General features: G+C 34.0%; 2 protein-coding genes across 2 annotated transcripts in view; both read right to left on the reverse strand.

Annotated features, from left to right (window-relative positions):
- Positions 1 to 8,313, reverse strand: part of LOC125060273 (ATP-binding cassette sub-family D member 3) — a 33,934-nt gene extending 25,621 nt beyond the window's left edge. Inside the window, exons 1-3 of the mRNA XM_047665088.1 lie at positions 7,856 to 8,313; positions 7,354 to 7,608; positions 347 to 416 (exon numbers count right to left, since the gene is read on the reverse strand). Of these exons, the coding sequence (XP_047521044.1) occupies positions 347 to 416; positions 7,354 to 7,608; positions 7,856 to 7,962 (432 nt within the window). The 5' untranslated portion in view covers positions 7,963 to 8,313. The remainder of the gene's footprint in view (positions 1 to 346; positions 417 to 7,353; positions 7,609 to 7,855) is intronic.
- Positions 8,314 to 8,857: 544 nt separating this feature from the next.
- LOC125060305 (heat shock protein 68-like) lies at positions 8,858 to 11,106 on the reverse strand. Its single transcript, XM_047665155.1, has one exon. It carries the CDS (start codon positions 10,967 to 10,969, stop codon positions 9,002 to 9,004), a length of 1,968 nt encoding a protein of 655 aa, XP_047521111.1. The 5' UTR covers positions 10,970 to 11,106; the 3' UTR covers positions 8,858 to 9,001.
- Positions 11,107 to 14,663: the final 3,557 nt, after the last annotated feature.

Below are 14,663 nucleotides of genomic sequence, written 5' to 3' on the forward strand. Positions count from 1 at the left end.
AACCCTAGAATTCAGCCGGGACCTTTGATTTTGGTCAATATAACCGGTATGTTGTTCTAAACGATGTCGTTTAACCGTTTTGACTGTATATAAATCGTCACACATACTCTCTCACACACAATCGCGCCCACACATAGATACATACGTCCCCACAGACACACAAATATAAAATAAATACTAAATAAAAAAAAATAGGTTTTAAAATATACGTGCTTATAAATTAGACACATACACAGAACAGAGAAATTAAAAACAAGAACAAAAAGATAAGAAAGAAACAAATTCAGGCGATATATAAAATAGCGCAAATTTAAACTAAAACTACATACAATGCGAAATCACTCACCAAAGGCATAGCCACGAAGAACTGAGTTAGTAGTTTCTTAAATTCTAATTTGTTCATTGTGATGATTGATCTGAAACAAGAATACATGTTTTTAGCATTTAATATAGAAGGATTACATAACGTCTCTGTAGAATGATCAAAAAACCATATATGTTTTATTCTTAGACTCTTATGTCAATTAACTGGTATAATCATTAAGTAAGGAATTATTTATATCTTAATCTTAATATATATAAATTACGTGTCACGTTGTTTGTCCGCTATGGACTCCTAAACTACCGAACCGATTTCAATCAAATTTGCACACCGTGTGTAGTTTGATCCAACTTAAAAGATAGGATAGCTTACATCTCAATTTAAACCCGCAAAATTATTTTATTGCAAAATATTTGTTTATTATCAAAGTCACAATTCTAACAGATGGCGCTATGTTGAAAGTACCAACATTTCAAATAAGCTACAAATGGCATTACCACCAAAAAAGCATGGTGGTCCCTATAACTGGTGTTCTCCTACCGTTTCCCTTGAATAGGTTACTACTATGTAATATAACTAAAACCTTAGCCACAGCAACGCCGGTCTGCTAGTTATTTATAAATAAGTCTATTTTACCTTCTAAAACTATGGACAAAAACACAATAATATTAACGAACATTGTCGAAATGAAGCATTTTTTCGTTTCCTATAACTTTTAGTTGTCTTTCGTTATCATACTACAGCGACGATAAATAACCCTACATCCCTATGGGTCTCAGATTGCATTCGATTCTCTGATCATTTTAAATTCATAGACAAGTGATAGTGACTTCTGTCTGACGCGTTGATTTTTTTCATATGAGAAATGTTTCCCTTCACCATTTAATGTACCTATATTTTCCATCAGTGCATTGTGGATGAGGCAAACGCTGAAGCCGCTAGGCCTCTGCATAAATTACGTATGAAGGTATCGCTCGCGCTTTAATATTCTGACATCATTATGACCGGGTTTCCAGAAAACCCCTTCTTTATCCAGGGACGGATAAAGTCAAAATCATTTATTCATTTAGCTAACACAATGTACCTACACTTACGAACGTTAATAAAGAAATACATATTAAATGCGAAGTGCTTCTAATTACATTTACTGCCATTTCTCAAATCAAGGGCGTAGACGAGAAGAACTGGCAATAAAGTCTCCGGCACTCTTTTTAATCGCCAATTTTTTGTTTTCCATAATGTTTGTAAGGAGCTGCAACCATTGCACGATTTTCCACATGACTTCTTAAGTAATTAATAATAAAATTAATTAAAAACAAAGATTTGTCCTTTATCAGCAGGAGGCATGGAGAAATAGGAGCACGCACTTACATTCCCGTGGGAGCAACACGCAAAGCGGGAAAAATCCTATCTTTAGATAAATACAATCATTATTACACAATCATAATTATCCAGGTTTCTTTCCTTGTTGTTTAGACTGTATTGATAAATTTTACATAATTTGTATTGTATATATATATTGTTAGGTATCGGATAAATTTATATATTTAATGTACATGACCTTTATAAGAGACTTGAAAATAGTTAAAGATCTTAGCAAATACAATACAATATAAACAGAATTGAGTGGTTCAATAGTAAACCACGACAGAAAATTGAATATAAACAGATGACTAATGATAATTCCTCCTCAACAAAAAAACAACCAGTGGCCTAACAACCTTTGATGTATGGGCCTCAGATTTCTGTAAATGTTTCGTGATCAATTGTTTTCACGCCGTTGACTTTTTGGGTCTAAAAGATGATTTTTTTCACCGTCCCAGAGAGCGTTAAATGCGTATATAGGAAGCCCATAAGTGCAAGAACCTATGACCTCAGGAATGAGAGTCTCACTGCTTCTTTTAGTCTTACGATAAAGCCAATAGGCCAACATTTCTTTGCTGCATACAAAGAAGTCCAGACAGAGATACCAATATACTTAAAGAAGAAAGCCCTAGACACGTGTATATCGCCAGGTCTTTGTTACGATAGTCAATTATGATCGACTCGAACACAAACAAAAAAACTTATCAACGAGGAATGGAACATAGTGTACTTAATTTAAAACTAAAGGACATGATAAAAAGTACTGCTCGCATGAACATTGGCAGATGGAATAACACCACCACCAGAGAAAAGAAAGAAATTTCGCCCCCTTGACGGGCTTAATGAACCTGGCGGAGAAGTTTAGAAAGACACTCAAGATAGAGAGAGACGAAACCAGTTGGAGGAGGTATATACTCTTTAAGAGGGCCTTGTACAAAAAACCTTATTTTTGTATAACATTTTAAGTGTGTGTATCTTTTGTAAATATGGATGAATTATTATTATCAAAATTTAAATTTCGTGTACCCTCTAGAGGGGCCGTTCAAGTTTTACGTAAGGATATTTACTGCAATTTATCGTTTCGTTTATAATTTTAGTGCTTGTCACATTAAAAATTGTATATTGTGGTTCTTTTACCAATGTTTCAGTGTGCTAAGCGGTGGCAAGCTTTTTTTCGATTAAAAAAATATATTATAAAAAAAATATAAAAAAAATAACCTATTTTCTTAGAGAGTCTCAAGTCGCAATGGTTCGGAAAACATGGAACGGTTTGAATAGAATATTATATAATATATTATTATATAATTATATATGCATAATGCATATGCAGTATAAGGAAATATGTAGATTGGTCATTATCCTTTATGAAGTACTAGCCGTTTCGCGCCCGCTTTGCTGGACGAATTAAAATAAATTTTATGTTTCATTATTTTATTTTTTTTTCATATTTTTATTATTCTTCTTTTTAACTTCCCGCTAAGAAAATTGAAATATTTCGAAAATCGAGTTTTTAACCGATGTTGACGTTTAGAGGTTTTAGGAAGCCTCCCCGAATGTTTCCGCGGTGAAGTCCGTATGGATAAATTTTCATAAAAGTAAAACAGCAATAAAAAAATGAAGGAACGTTAGAATTCGAACAAAATAAATAGCCATAAACCATCTAGGAAAAAATTCGCATCGAATGGTGGTAGTTTCATGTCGATACGATCAGTGGTTTAGGCGTGATTGAGCCTCAAACGAAGACCATATTCATTATATATATATATAGATAGAAGAAGATTTCCGTGGTGAGAATAATAATAATAAATTAAAAATATTTCAGCAGACAATCATAAGTCCATATGGTTATTCAATAATAAAAATAAAAATAAATTATAAAATTATCCCCGCACACCGCTACGAAAAGTCCAAGAACGGCAGAAAAGGCCGGCAAAGTCTACTGGCAATGTGTGTGTCCATGGGCGGCGGTATAACTTAAATTTAGATGAACCTCCTGCCTGTTTGCTCCCTGTTGTAGACACAACATCTTTTAAGCTATATCATAGATTTTATCGCGGGCTTTGAGCGCGGCGACCGTATAAAGAAATTCCGTAACGAAAATAAACCTAACACACGATGACGTAATTTAGATGCGGCCAATACGCGTTAGAGCGGGACAGAACGCATACTGCGTCTCACATCGGTCTGGGGTGATCGGTGGCGTAGCGTAAGCGCGGCCGGTGCAGCCGGTATGCGTTACAGTGAGTCTGGTAGAGTGGTAGATTTAATTAATATCAAAGAAAAAAAACTGCCTAAATAAAAAATAAATAAATAATTATAATTGCATAAGTTGATAAAAAATTCTATGCAATAAATAGCTTTACCGCGGCAGTCCGCGAGTGCCACACGTTTTTTTTTTTATTTGTTATATCAAAAGTCCGTACTTCAAAAACTAATTGATTTGACAGGCATGAGTTATACTTAGCGCTAATAATAATTGTATGCCAAAAAAAAATTTGACGAACGCGATCACTATGACTGAATTTTACCCCACACGAATTTGATATAACCAAACTAGAATATTATCTAGCATATCATTGTTAATTGGAGCAGTGTTGGCCTGGTGGCTTCAGCAAGCGACTCTCATACCTGAGGTCGTAGGTTCGATCCCCGGCTGTGCACCAATGGACTATCTTTCTATGTGCGCATTTAACATTTGCTCGAACGGTGAAGGAAAACATCGTGAGGAAACCAACATGTCTTATACCCAAAAAGGCGTGTGTCAGGCACTGGAGGCTGATCATTGCCTATTGATTGCCTTGCCTATTACATTTAAAAAATGATCATGAAACAGATTCAGAAATCTGAGGCCAAAACCTGAAGAGGTTGTAGCGCCACTGATTTATTTTATTTTTATCATTGTTAATTAAATTACTTATTTCTAGACAATGTGTGCCAAAGTAAGACCGAAATGACGCCAATACTCGAACAAAAAAACTCATAATTCGCTGGCTATGGTCCGACAACTTGAATCAGCTAATTATACAGGAAAATTTAAAAGATAATTTTTTGTCATGTAGATATTTTGTTAATATTCGTGAACTAAGCTGTAACTAATTTGTCTGCATTAGCCAAGTCTCGTTTTCATATACGAATGACGCTACAACCTTTTTAGGTCTGGCCGCAGATTTCTGTATCTGTTCAGTGATCATTTCTAATAGGCAAGTAGGTGATCAACCTTTTGTGCCTGACATGTCAACTATTTGGAACTAAGAACTTCGAAGAACCCTCGTAGCCATAGTTTAATTTTGTATTTCTGTATGTTTAATTTTTTATTTCTTTGTTTTTTATCATTTATTTTCTTCTTTTAAACCACATATTTGGGAGCGTTCAATTATTACGTAACGAATTTTGGGAGGGGCGGGTCCATTTGTAAAACGTTACGATGCGGGGCGGGGATTGAATTACGCGTTATTATTAATATTATTTTCGACTCTCCAGTACTTAACACCACATAATGGTAACTTTTAGGTATAAAGAGTCACTGGGTGGTCACGAAACGTTTTACTAGTGGGTACAGAAAAACGTTACGGCACGTTACATGGGGGGGGGATCAATAATCTCCAAAAATTGCGTGACGTAATACTTGAACGCTCACTTTATAGTTTGTCAGAATTTTGTTTAACTTTCTATTAAGTATGAAGTATGCCGTGTTTGCTTGTTAAGGGGAAAGACAATTTATTTTTATTATTTTGTTTGTTTCTAGATGTAATGTTTTATTGTCATGCTTGGCAAAAAAAAAATTTAATTAAATATTTTTTATATTTTATTTTATTGCTGTACTTGAACAGATTAAACTTTATCTGCCTATTGTGCGTGGCACCAACAATAGGTCTCTTTTATATCACAACAACTTTTAGATATATATAATGGTTAGATATATGTTTCAATATAACGCCTACGTATACAGCGTTACTACCTTTTGCTGTAAGAAAGGTCAGATGAATTGTATGGAAATCTATTTGGTAACAATTTATACTGATTAGTAGGTTTTTTTTTTAAAGAACAGAAAGCTAACAGGCAGGTGGCTCATCTGATGTTAAGTGACACGCCTGCCCATGGACACTCAATGCCAGAGGGCTCGTGAGTGCCGGCCTTTTAAGAAATGGTGCGCTCTATGAAGTCGATCCGGTTCGGAAATAAATGTAATATTAAACATTCACAAAAAGTCTTATAATTCTTGGATTAGATCAACCGGTTTCGGCAGTACGAAATGTTTTACTGTTGGTTTTTATATTATTGTGGTTAATAGGCATTTATCACACGAGATTTTTTAAGGCTATTTGAGGGTCCAGAGGTTACAGAGGCATTTATGTCGGATCTTGTTTATAATGACGCATTTACTCAAAGTAATTAAGAGTATAGCAAAATGTTATACTCTTAATACTAATACTTTTAGTAATGGAAGAAAGAATACAGGTTTTACTATGGAATGTTGCAAACATTAGTAAAATTTATTTAAAATTTCTGTTTATACGTAACTCCGCTAAATATAAGTTGCTCAATAACTATTACGTAAAACCCTGAAGAGAAAAATTTAATTAGGACACAATTTACGTTTTGGTAAAGGTCCCTATGAAATCGTACGTTAGAAAACAATTTTACTGTACGCACTGAAACAACAATATTTACTAACATCTTAAATAAAGTAAAACCGTACAAAAATTTACACATACATACATTTATCTAATTAGAGAAGTATAAAATCGAAAGTAAACCGGTTAGAGGTACCACGAGTGCGTATTCGTATAATCGCTGATTTCTTTCGAGTTCAAACTCGCGAATTTAATGGTTTGTTTGGAATTGGAATTACGGTGGAATTTATTGTTTATTGCATCTTGCCCCTCTACGCGTTTGACTTACGAACTGGTAGTAAATGTTTAGAATTAATTTAACTGTTTTTCTGGCGTTCATAAGTGCACTTGTTTCCCAATATGAATAAAGTTACTTTGACTTTGTCGAACTTGTTTACTATATATTAACTGAGCAAAAATATCTTTTTGACATTCAATTTCAATAAATATAATGTACATATTCACTATGTTTTGTGATACGCAATGTCTGAGGTCTCATACAAGGCTCTTATCTAGCCTTATACACAAATGATCAGCATTCAATGCCTTCCAGCTGAAAGACAGTTATTTGCCGGAATTGAAACACTAAGTTACATTCTGAACTAAAACTTAAGAAATGTAAATACCATTGCAGTGTTGTGACTAGACATCATTAAAACATGCTTTACAAACTGATTCACGAGTCAGACTGAACCTCAAAACATAAAAATTGTTAAGGTTATCTGGTAATATTAACTATTAATGTGACAACATTCAGTGAATGAATATTAGAATAAAAAATTACAGTAAATAAGTCAGCATGTTGTGAACAGTGAGGTCGCCCCGTGAGGCCTGCGAAGTGACCAGGAAGCTTCTGTGCTTTTGGAAGGAGTTAGGCTGGCTTTGTTAGCCAGTATTTTACGTACAACGGACCTATTGAGCGTCTAAGTTCGGAAACTGAGTCCACAAACCATAACCATAACCCAGCATGTTTAATTTTGGATTTTCTATGTGATAATAGATCACCTATGTTCTCATTCCCAGCAAAGGATAATAATATAATAAGAAACTCACCCTTCTATAAATGTTGTGTGTTGAATAAGCCATAAATCACACATTGTTCTAGCAATAAGTGATAATGCTATTAGCACCATAAAACCACTCTCCTTTGTCCATAATCCAGGCACCATAATCTTCCATAATGCTTTTAATTCCTTGAAAAATTTAGCATTCACTTGGGCTTTTGTGCTCTTTTTCTTTTTATCTTTTATCATGTATTGTACACTTTCTTCTAACGTGAGTTGACCAGGCTTCACATTTTTTGTTTTGCTGTAACAATAACAACCTGTATTTCAGAACTGTTAAAATGTTTTGACAAACATACAGAAAAAATGAGTTTATCATCAGATAAGATGAATATGTAAATAACTTAATATGCATAATTGCAAATGAAGTCAATATTAAATAGTATAATATTTAGACTAAATAATGGCTCACTATAAGATAACTACTAAGAAAAAGTTCTTCTTCCATTACTTTGAACCAACTCATTAATATTGAATCACTCGTTATTTACCTTGACTTTATAGAATTCTTCAAAATCCATGCACCAAGTGCAGCCGATGCCGCTACAGCGATTTTGACATCAGTCCTTGAGGTCAATTTGCTCAAATTCGGAGCCATTATACAAGTTTACGGAGACGATGTAGATACTTAAAATTTATAGTGCAATCAGCTACAACTGGCACATATTCACCTCACTCAATCGACACAACCACCACCTTCTAAATTCCAATATTGAATGATAACTGCCCAAGTGCCCAGTGTTCAAAGCCCTGATTAACACTAATATTTTGGTTATGATGGACTTTCAGCATTAGTGGAATAAACTACTTTACTAATTTTGCTGTTGCGAGAAACGAAAATTGGAACAAAACAGTTCCGTGAGAAAGATAAATTAAAGTAACCAACTTAACAAGTTACACCAAAGTCACAACATTAAATATTTAATTATCAGCAGAGATTATACTGTGCAATGACAATTGACATTTGATATTCAACTAAGCCTTTGTGACATTCGCCGTAAGCATCAGTTTGGTCCATGTATACGTTAACTTAAACTATAGTGATAAGTGATATAAAATATGTATTTATAATATCACGCATTATGGTGTACCTCTCCAAAAATATTATAATTTTTTGAAGAAGTCTGTTTCTATCGATAAACCACTCATTGGGATTTTTGTTTATTGTCAATTGTCATAGTTGTCAAGTATTTCTCACAGGTTCCATAACAATTTAACAGTTGATATAAGCACAGTAATCAATTTCCCATTAGGGATAAATAAATATCATCATCATGAAGACATCAAACTTCAACAATTATCATTATTCGTCCTAAGATTTTGTTAATTCTTTAATAATTTACACAAAAGTCGTAGCTTTTGAATTTATTATAGCAGAGATTTTAATACTAGTTTGACTCTGAATGTCACAGACTACTACTGCGAAGCGGATTTAGAAATTTATTGGGAAGGAAATAATGCTAGAAATAATATGGGAAAAAATAAAAGGAAAGTTATTATTTTACTTAATTTATTCTAAGATTAAGCAGTACATGATCATGGATTGCTAAAAATAAATATTTAAGAACTAATCAGTCAGAAACTTAACAATACTATTTACAAAGTTGTACTAAATTTAATTGAGATTTTATGTCATTTTAATCAACTTCCTCTACTGTGGGACCTTGGTTGCTGTATTGTTGGTAGCCTTGTCCTGGTTGAAAACCTGGTCCTTGCTGGAATCCTTGCCCTTGTTGGAATCCTTGTCCGGGCTGAAAGCCACCTGGGTTACTGGAACCGGCTCCGTGCATCTTGCTAATTATTGGAGAGCAAGTCCTTTGTAATTCCTTAAGCTGGTGTTCATATTCTTCTTTTTCCGCTAAGGTATTGTTTTCGAACCATTTGAGAGCTTCATCACACGCATTTCGAGCACCGTTCTTTTCTTCTTGACTGAGTTTTTCACCAGCATCGTCCAAAGCCTGTTTCACGCTAAAGATGTAGGATTCCAGTTGATTGCGAGATGCTACTCTTTCTCTTTGGCGGTTGTCTTCTTCTTTGTACCTTTCGGCTTCAGCCAACATACGATCGATCTCAGCTTGCGAAAGACGGCCCTTATCATTCTTGATCACGATGTTCTTGCTTAGGCCAGTACTGTTTTCTTTTGCGGATACGTTTAAGATTCCATTGGCATCTAAATCGAAGGTGACGTCTATCTTAGGTACTCCTCGCGGAGCTGGTGGTATTCCAGTAAGATCAAATCGCCCGAGCAGGTTGTTGTCTTTAGTCATAGCTCGTTCACCCTCATACACCTGGATGGTAACGGCCGGTTGGTTGTCCGAGTATGTGGTGAAGGTTTGTGATTGTCTGCATGGAATCTTCGCATTCCGCTCAATGATCTTCGTCATTACTCCTCCTGCAGTCTCAATACCCAATGACAATGGAGCAACGTCTACTAGCAGTACATCCTGGATTTTACTGTGCTGTTCCCCACTTAAGATAGCTGCTTGAACCGCAGCGCCATAGGCAACTGCTTCATCGGGGTTGATGGAGAGGTTTAATTTCTTACCACAGAAGAAGTTTTGCAGCATGCTCTGAATTTTTGGAATACGAGTAGAACCGCCAACCAATACTACATCGTGAATAGAGCTCTTGTCAAGTTTAGCATCCTTAAGGGCCTTCTCGACTGGTTCCAGAGTACCGCGGAACAAATCCGAGTTTAATTCCTCAAACCGTGCCCGAGAAACCCTGGTGTAGAAGTCCATTCCTTCGTAGAGAGCGTCTATTTCAATGGTGGCTTCCGTGCTCGATGATAAGGTCCGTTTAGCTCTTTCAGCAGCAGTTCGTAGTCGACGCAGAGCGCGAGCATTATTCCTTATGTCCTTCTTGTACTTTCGGAAGAATTCATCAGCCAGGTGGTTGACTAGTCTGTTGTCAAAGTCCTCACCACCGAGATGCGTATCGCCGGCAGTAGCTTTAACTTCAAACAATGATCCCTCGTCGATAGTTAGGATGGATACATCAAAGGTACCGCCTCCGAGATCAAAAATCAAGACGTTACGTTCTCCTTTCAGACTTTTGTCCAGGCCATAAGCCAAAGCGGCAGCGGTGGGTTCATTTATTATCCTTAAGACGTTGATACCGGCGATCGCACCCGCATCCTTGGTTGCCTGGCGTTGGGAGTCGTTGAAGTAAGCTGGTACCGTTATAACAGCGTCTTTGACCGAGCTACCCAAATACGCCTCAGCAGTTTCCTTCATCTTCGTGAGCACCATGCTGCTGATTTCTTCCGGAGAAAATCGTTTTGTTTCGCCCTTGAATTCCACCTGAATTTTACATTTACCGTAGTCGTTGATGACTTTGAAAGGCCAGTGTTTCATATCTTGCTGAATCTTGGGGTCGTCGAATTTTCTGCCGATCAGTCGCTTTGCGTCGAACACTGTGTTATTCGGGTTCAAAGCGACCTGGTTCTTAGCGGCATCTCCAATAAGTCTCTCTGTGTCTGTGAATGCAACGTATGATGGTGTTGTTCGGTTGCCTTGGTCGTTTGCGATGATTTCCACGTTTCCATGTTGCCACACTCCCACACATGAGTATGTGGTTCCAAGATCAATTCCAATAGCTGGCATTTTGATGATTTTTTAAATTATTTTATCACTCGTTCATTAAATAGATCCACTTGTTTAGTATTCGCTTGTAAAACTTGGTATTGACACCGACTTCACTTTTACTGTTCGCTTGTTTGTCTTTTCAAATACTGATGTATTGCCGCCAGTGTGACCGTTTTAAAAAATGGCGATCTACCAAAACTACAAGGTGCCAGTACTAAATAATATCAAAACACATGCTGAATTATACTAAAAATATACTAAAAGAAAAAGAGGATTTTTTTTAATTAAAACACTTATTATCAGTTACTTTTTAATTTTACCAATTACACACCTTCATTATGCAGACATATTAAAATAATAATAAATATTTACAATAAGTTTTATTACAAATACTAAGTCAGTATTCGCTGCACTGAGCTAACTGAGCAGATTTAGTGCGTTTGCAGGAAAAGCCCTTTGTGATTTCCGAATCATAAAACATTTGCTGAATAAATCGATGAGATGATCCATGGCCCCAGATGGTATGTTATGTTCTGCCAACGCTGCATAAAATATAAGCTCTGCTTTTCTTACTTCTTCAGATATGGGTTCTTTCTTTTGAAGTAATTTATCATCGTTCTGAAAATAAACAGGATTTGATTAATTTGATGAATTTAAATCAATTATACATGTGTGTACAACTGTACATGTACTATCCAAGATTCATCGGACATCCTGTAGAAGTAGGACAATTAATTCATGTTTCATAAAAAAATAAGGGACACAATAATCTTATAAATATGTTAATGGGGGCATAGCTTTCTTAGCTTGGATTGTCCACTATAATGTATAAGTTTCTATCGATGTTTTTCAGAATATGCATGACTTTTAATTGTAGCGATTCTGCTTAAAAATGTTGCTCCACACGTTTTACACAATGCGTTCTCATTATTTTTATTTTTTGTCAACCATGACGAAAATTCAGAATTGTTTCCACTCAGATCTATATTTCTGATCGTATTTGCGCTTCATTATCTTCACTACACATGCACACAGAGATAAATAAATAAAGAACTAAAACATCCGTGGTCCCAAAAGGGACCACATGTATAAAAATACAGCATGTAACGTAGATAGTAATACGTAGCTAAAGCACGATTCGCGAATTTGTTAGCATTAACCGTTCGAAAGAGACAAAATGATACATTTGCGGTAAACATCAGACAAAGACAACCACATGTGAACGAAATACGAACGAATGGAAGTGTTTCCCGCCCAGCCCAAAAATATATTATATTTTTGGGCTGGGCGACCATTTTTATATTATCAAAATGTGTTTTAAAATGTTGAAAGTTTCAATGTACCAAAAAATACCAGAATATAAAAGGATACCAAAAAAATACTAAATTAGTTACACGGAGCCCAAATTATACCAATTTGGTACTGAATATACTAAAAACGGTCACACTGATTGCCGCGCTTTCGCGCTGTTTATATACCTCGGGCTCATTGGCGAATGGCATTCGAGAATTTTCTAGAAGCCTCGCGAGCCTTCCAATAAGAAACAGCTTGATGGAGAAGGTTCTAGATAAATATATTTCCCGTCCAATCAGATTTAAGAGTTGTGTGATAAGAACAGCAGTATAGAATTGTGTAATGTGTACGATAAGGACAGAACATAGCATTCTTTTTCCCAATTATTTTAGGGTTGCCATTGGTCGTGACTTAACCTAATTTCTACGAAAAACATGAAACATATTTTTGAAATGTGCAATTTTTGTAAACCGAACATAAAAATCGATAAACAACAAAATTTAGTTTAAAAATTAATAATTTCTTAAGTATATTTGGTATTTTCAATACCCAATGGAATATAACTTTTATACACTAGTTGTACCCTAATTGGACGGATACGGATTGTATAGTGTAGACAATTTTTTTTTTTATTATTTTCCCATAAAGTATTTATAATAATTTGTAGGACTTTTAATTTTAACATCTTGCAACTCCGAATACGGTTTCACACTGCTGCAAACCTTTACTCACACTAAAATGATCTTTGTGTGAATAAATTAGGAAGTATGCACACTTTTGCTAAATGGATCAATAGATTTTTAGATATTCATGATATTCACAATTTAATATTCTTTTCGAGAAACAATATTTTATAAAACATATTATATTACTTTGACGGTTTTAATAGCAGAATAACATTTATTCATTTATGAATTTCATCCGGATTTATAATATATAGTGATTAGTATAAAATTAAATAATATGTTTTTTTAGTTTCACAAAGGCACCTATATTTTTAACTATAGAATAATATTGACTTTAGCAATTTAATATTACGATTAAAATAAAATAAATAAAGAATACTTTAACATTTACATGTACCATTAATTGATGTAATAATATTTTAAAACTATTAATAGCCAATATATATTGGGGATAAAAATAACGAAATATCAATTGGTTTGATATACTTACAATTTTACAAATTAAGTAATAAGTAATTCATTATTTAATTTTTAATTATTTTTATTATTACTGTGTAGGTTAAGAAAATTGTAAATAATGTGTATTTGATTGTTATGTTTAGGTTTAAATAAACGATTTCCTCCTTACAAGTTGAATTAGTGAACACGAAGAAGTCTAAATTTCATAATAATAATAATACTCCAGTAGCACTGCAACACTCTTGACCGCAAATTGCATCCATTTCTTTTAACGTTAAAAATCTTAATATTATTATATTATCATTAAATTGATTTTAATTAGAAAAATAATTGACAGTTACACAAAAAAATTTATATCACGTAATATCAGCACTGATAGACGTTTATAGGAGTATTCTAGAACGGTCTGAGAATAGACCTTTGACTGTATATTACAATCATACATTTAAAAATGGAAACTGATGACATCTTTTACATTGTAAAAGGCAACATAATACATACTTTAGTTTGACAACTCAACAAGCACTGGGGAATCAACGATAAAAAAGTATGTAATTATTTTAAAAGGAATAATTAATTTTATAGAGCCTTGTACGTGGTTTGTTTGTCTTCATGTGGAATATAATAAAGGTAAAAAAAATATTACTTTTAAGTTTATCTAATTTTGTTACATTTAAAATATGTTTCATTATTATATTTAGTAAATAAAGGTTTTAGTATATGTAGGATGTTAATTTTTGTTTGCTACAAAATTTGGATAGATTAAGATATTTCTATCTGATAGAAACGGCTTTGAACTCCCTTTTACATCTACTTTTTACATTTTTAACTATTTTTTATTAATACCTGTTTTGTGATATTGTTTATTAAGTAAATAACATGATTATTGGTGCTTATAATTGTATTATCATTAAAATATTTTAATACATAAATTATCAAGCTATTTCAATATACATTAAAGTATTTTTGCTTCCTACTGCTAATAATAATTCCGTATGAACATTGTGCATTCACCCTAAATTAATACGCTAGTGTGCGTTGAAATACGAGCTCGACATTCGCACACGTGAAAACAGCTGATTTTTTATTTAATGTTGAATTTAAAAATAATAATTTTATATGCGACTTTTGAACAAATATACTCAAAACTGAGAGTTGAATAGTATTTAAATTCCTTGTTGTCTTTAGTTTGTCTTAACTAAAAAACTGAAGGAAAATGTGTACAAATAAACATGTATTTTTTATTCAGTAAATAAAAAATAACCGCGTCTACG

This window comes from Pieris napi, chromosome 21 (assembly GCF_905475465.1).
Source record: "Pieris napi chromosome 21, ilPieNapi1.2, whole genome shotgun sequence".
NCBI classification, from domain to species: domain Eukaryota; kingdom Metazoa; phylum Arthropoda; class Insecta; order Lepidoptera; family Pieridae; genus Pieris; species Pieris napi.

Bases quoted from the DNA above. Each gene is read 5' to 3' on its own strand.
- LOC125060305 (XM_047665155.1), bottom strand. From the start codon at position 10,969: ATGCCAGCTATTGGAATTGATCTTGGAACCACATACTCATGTGTGGGA.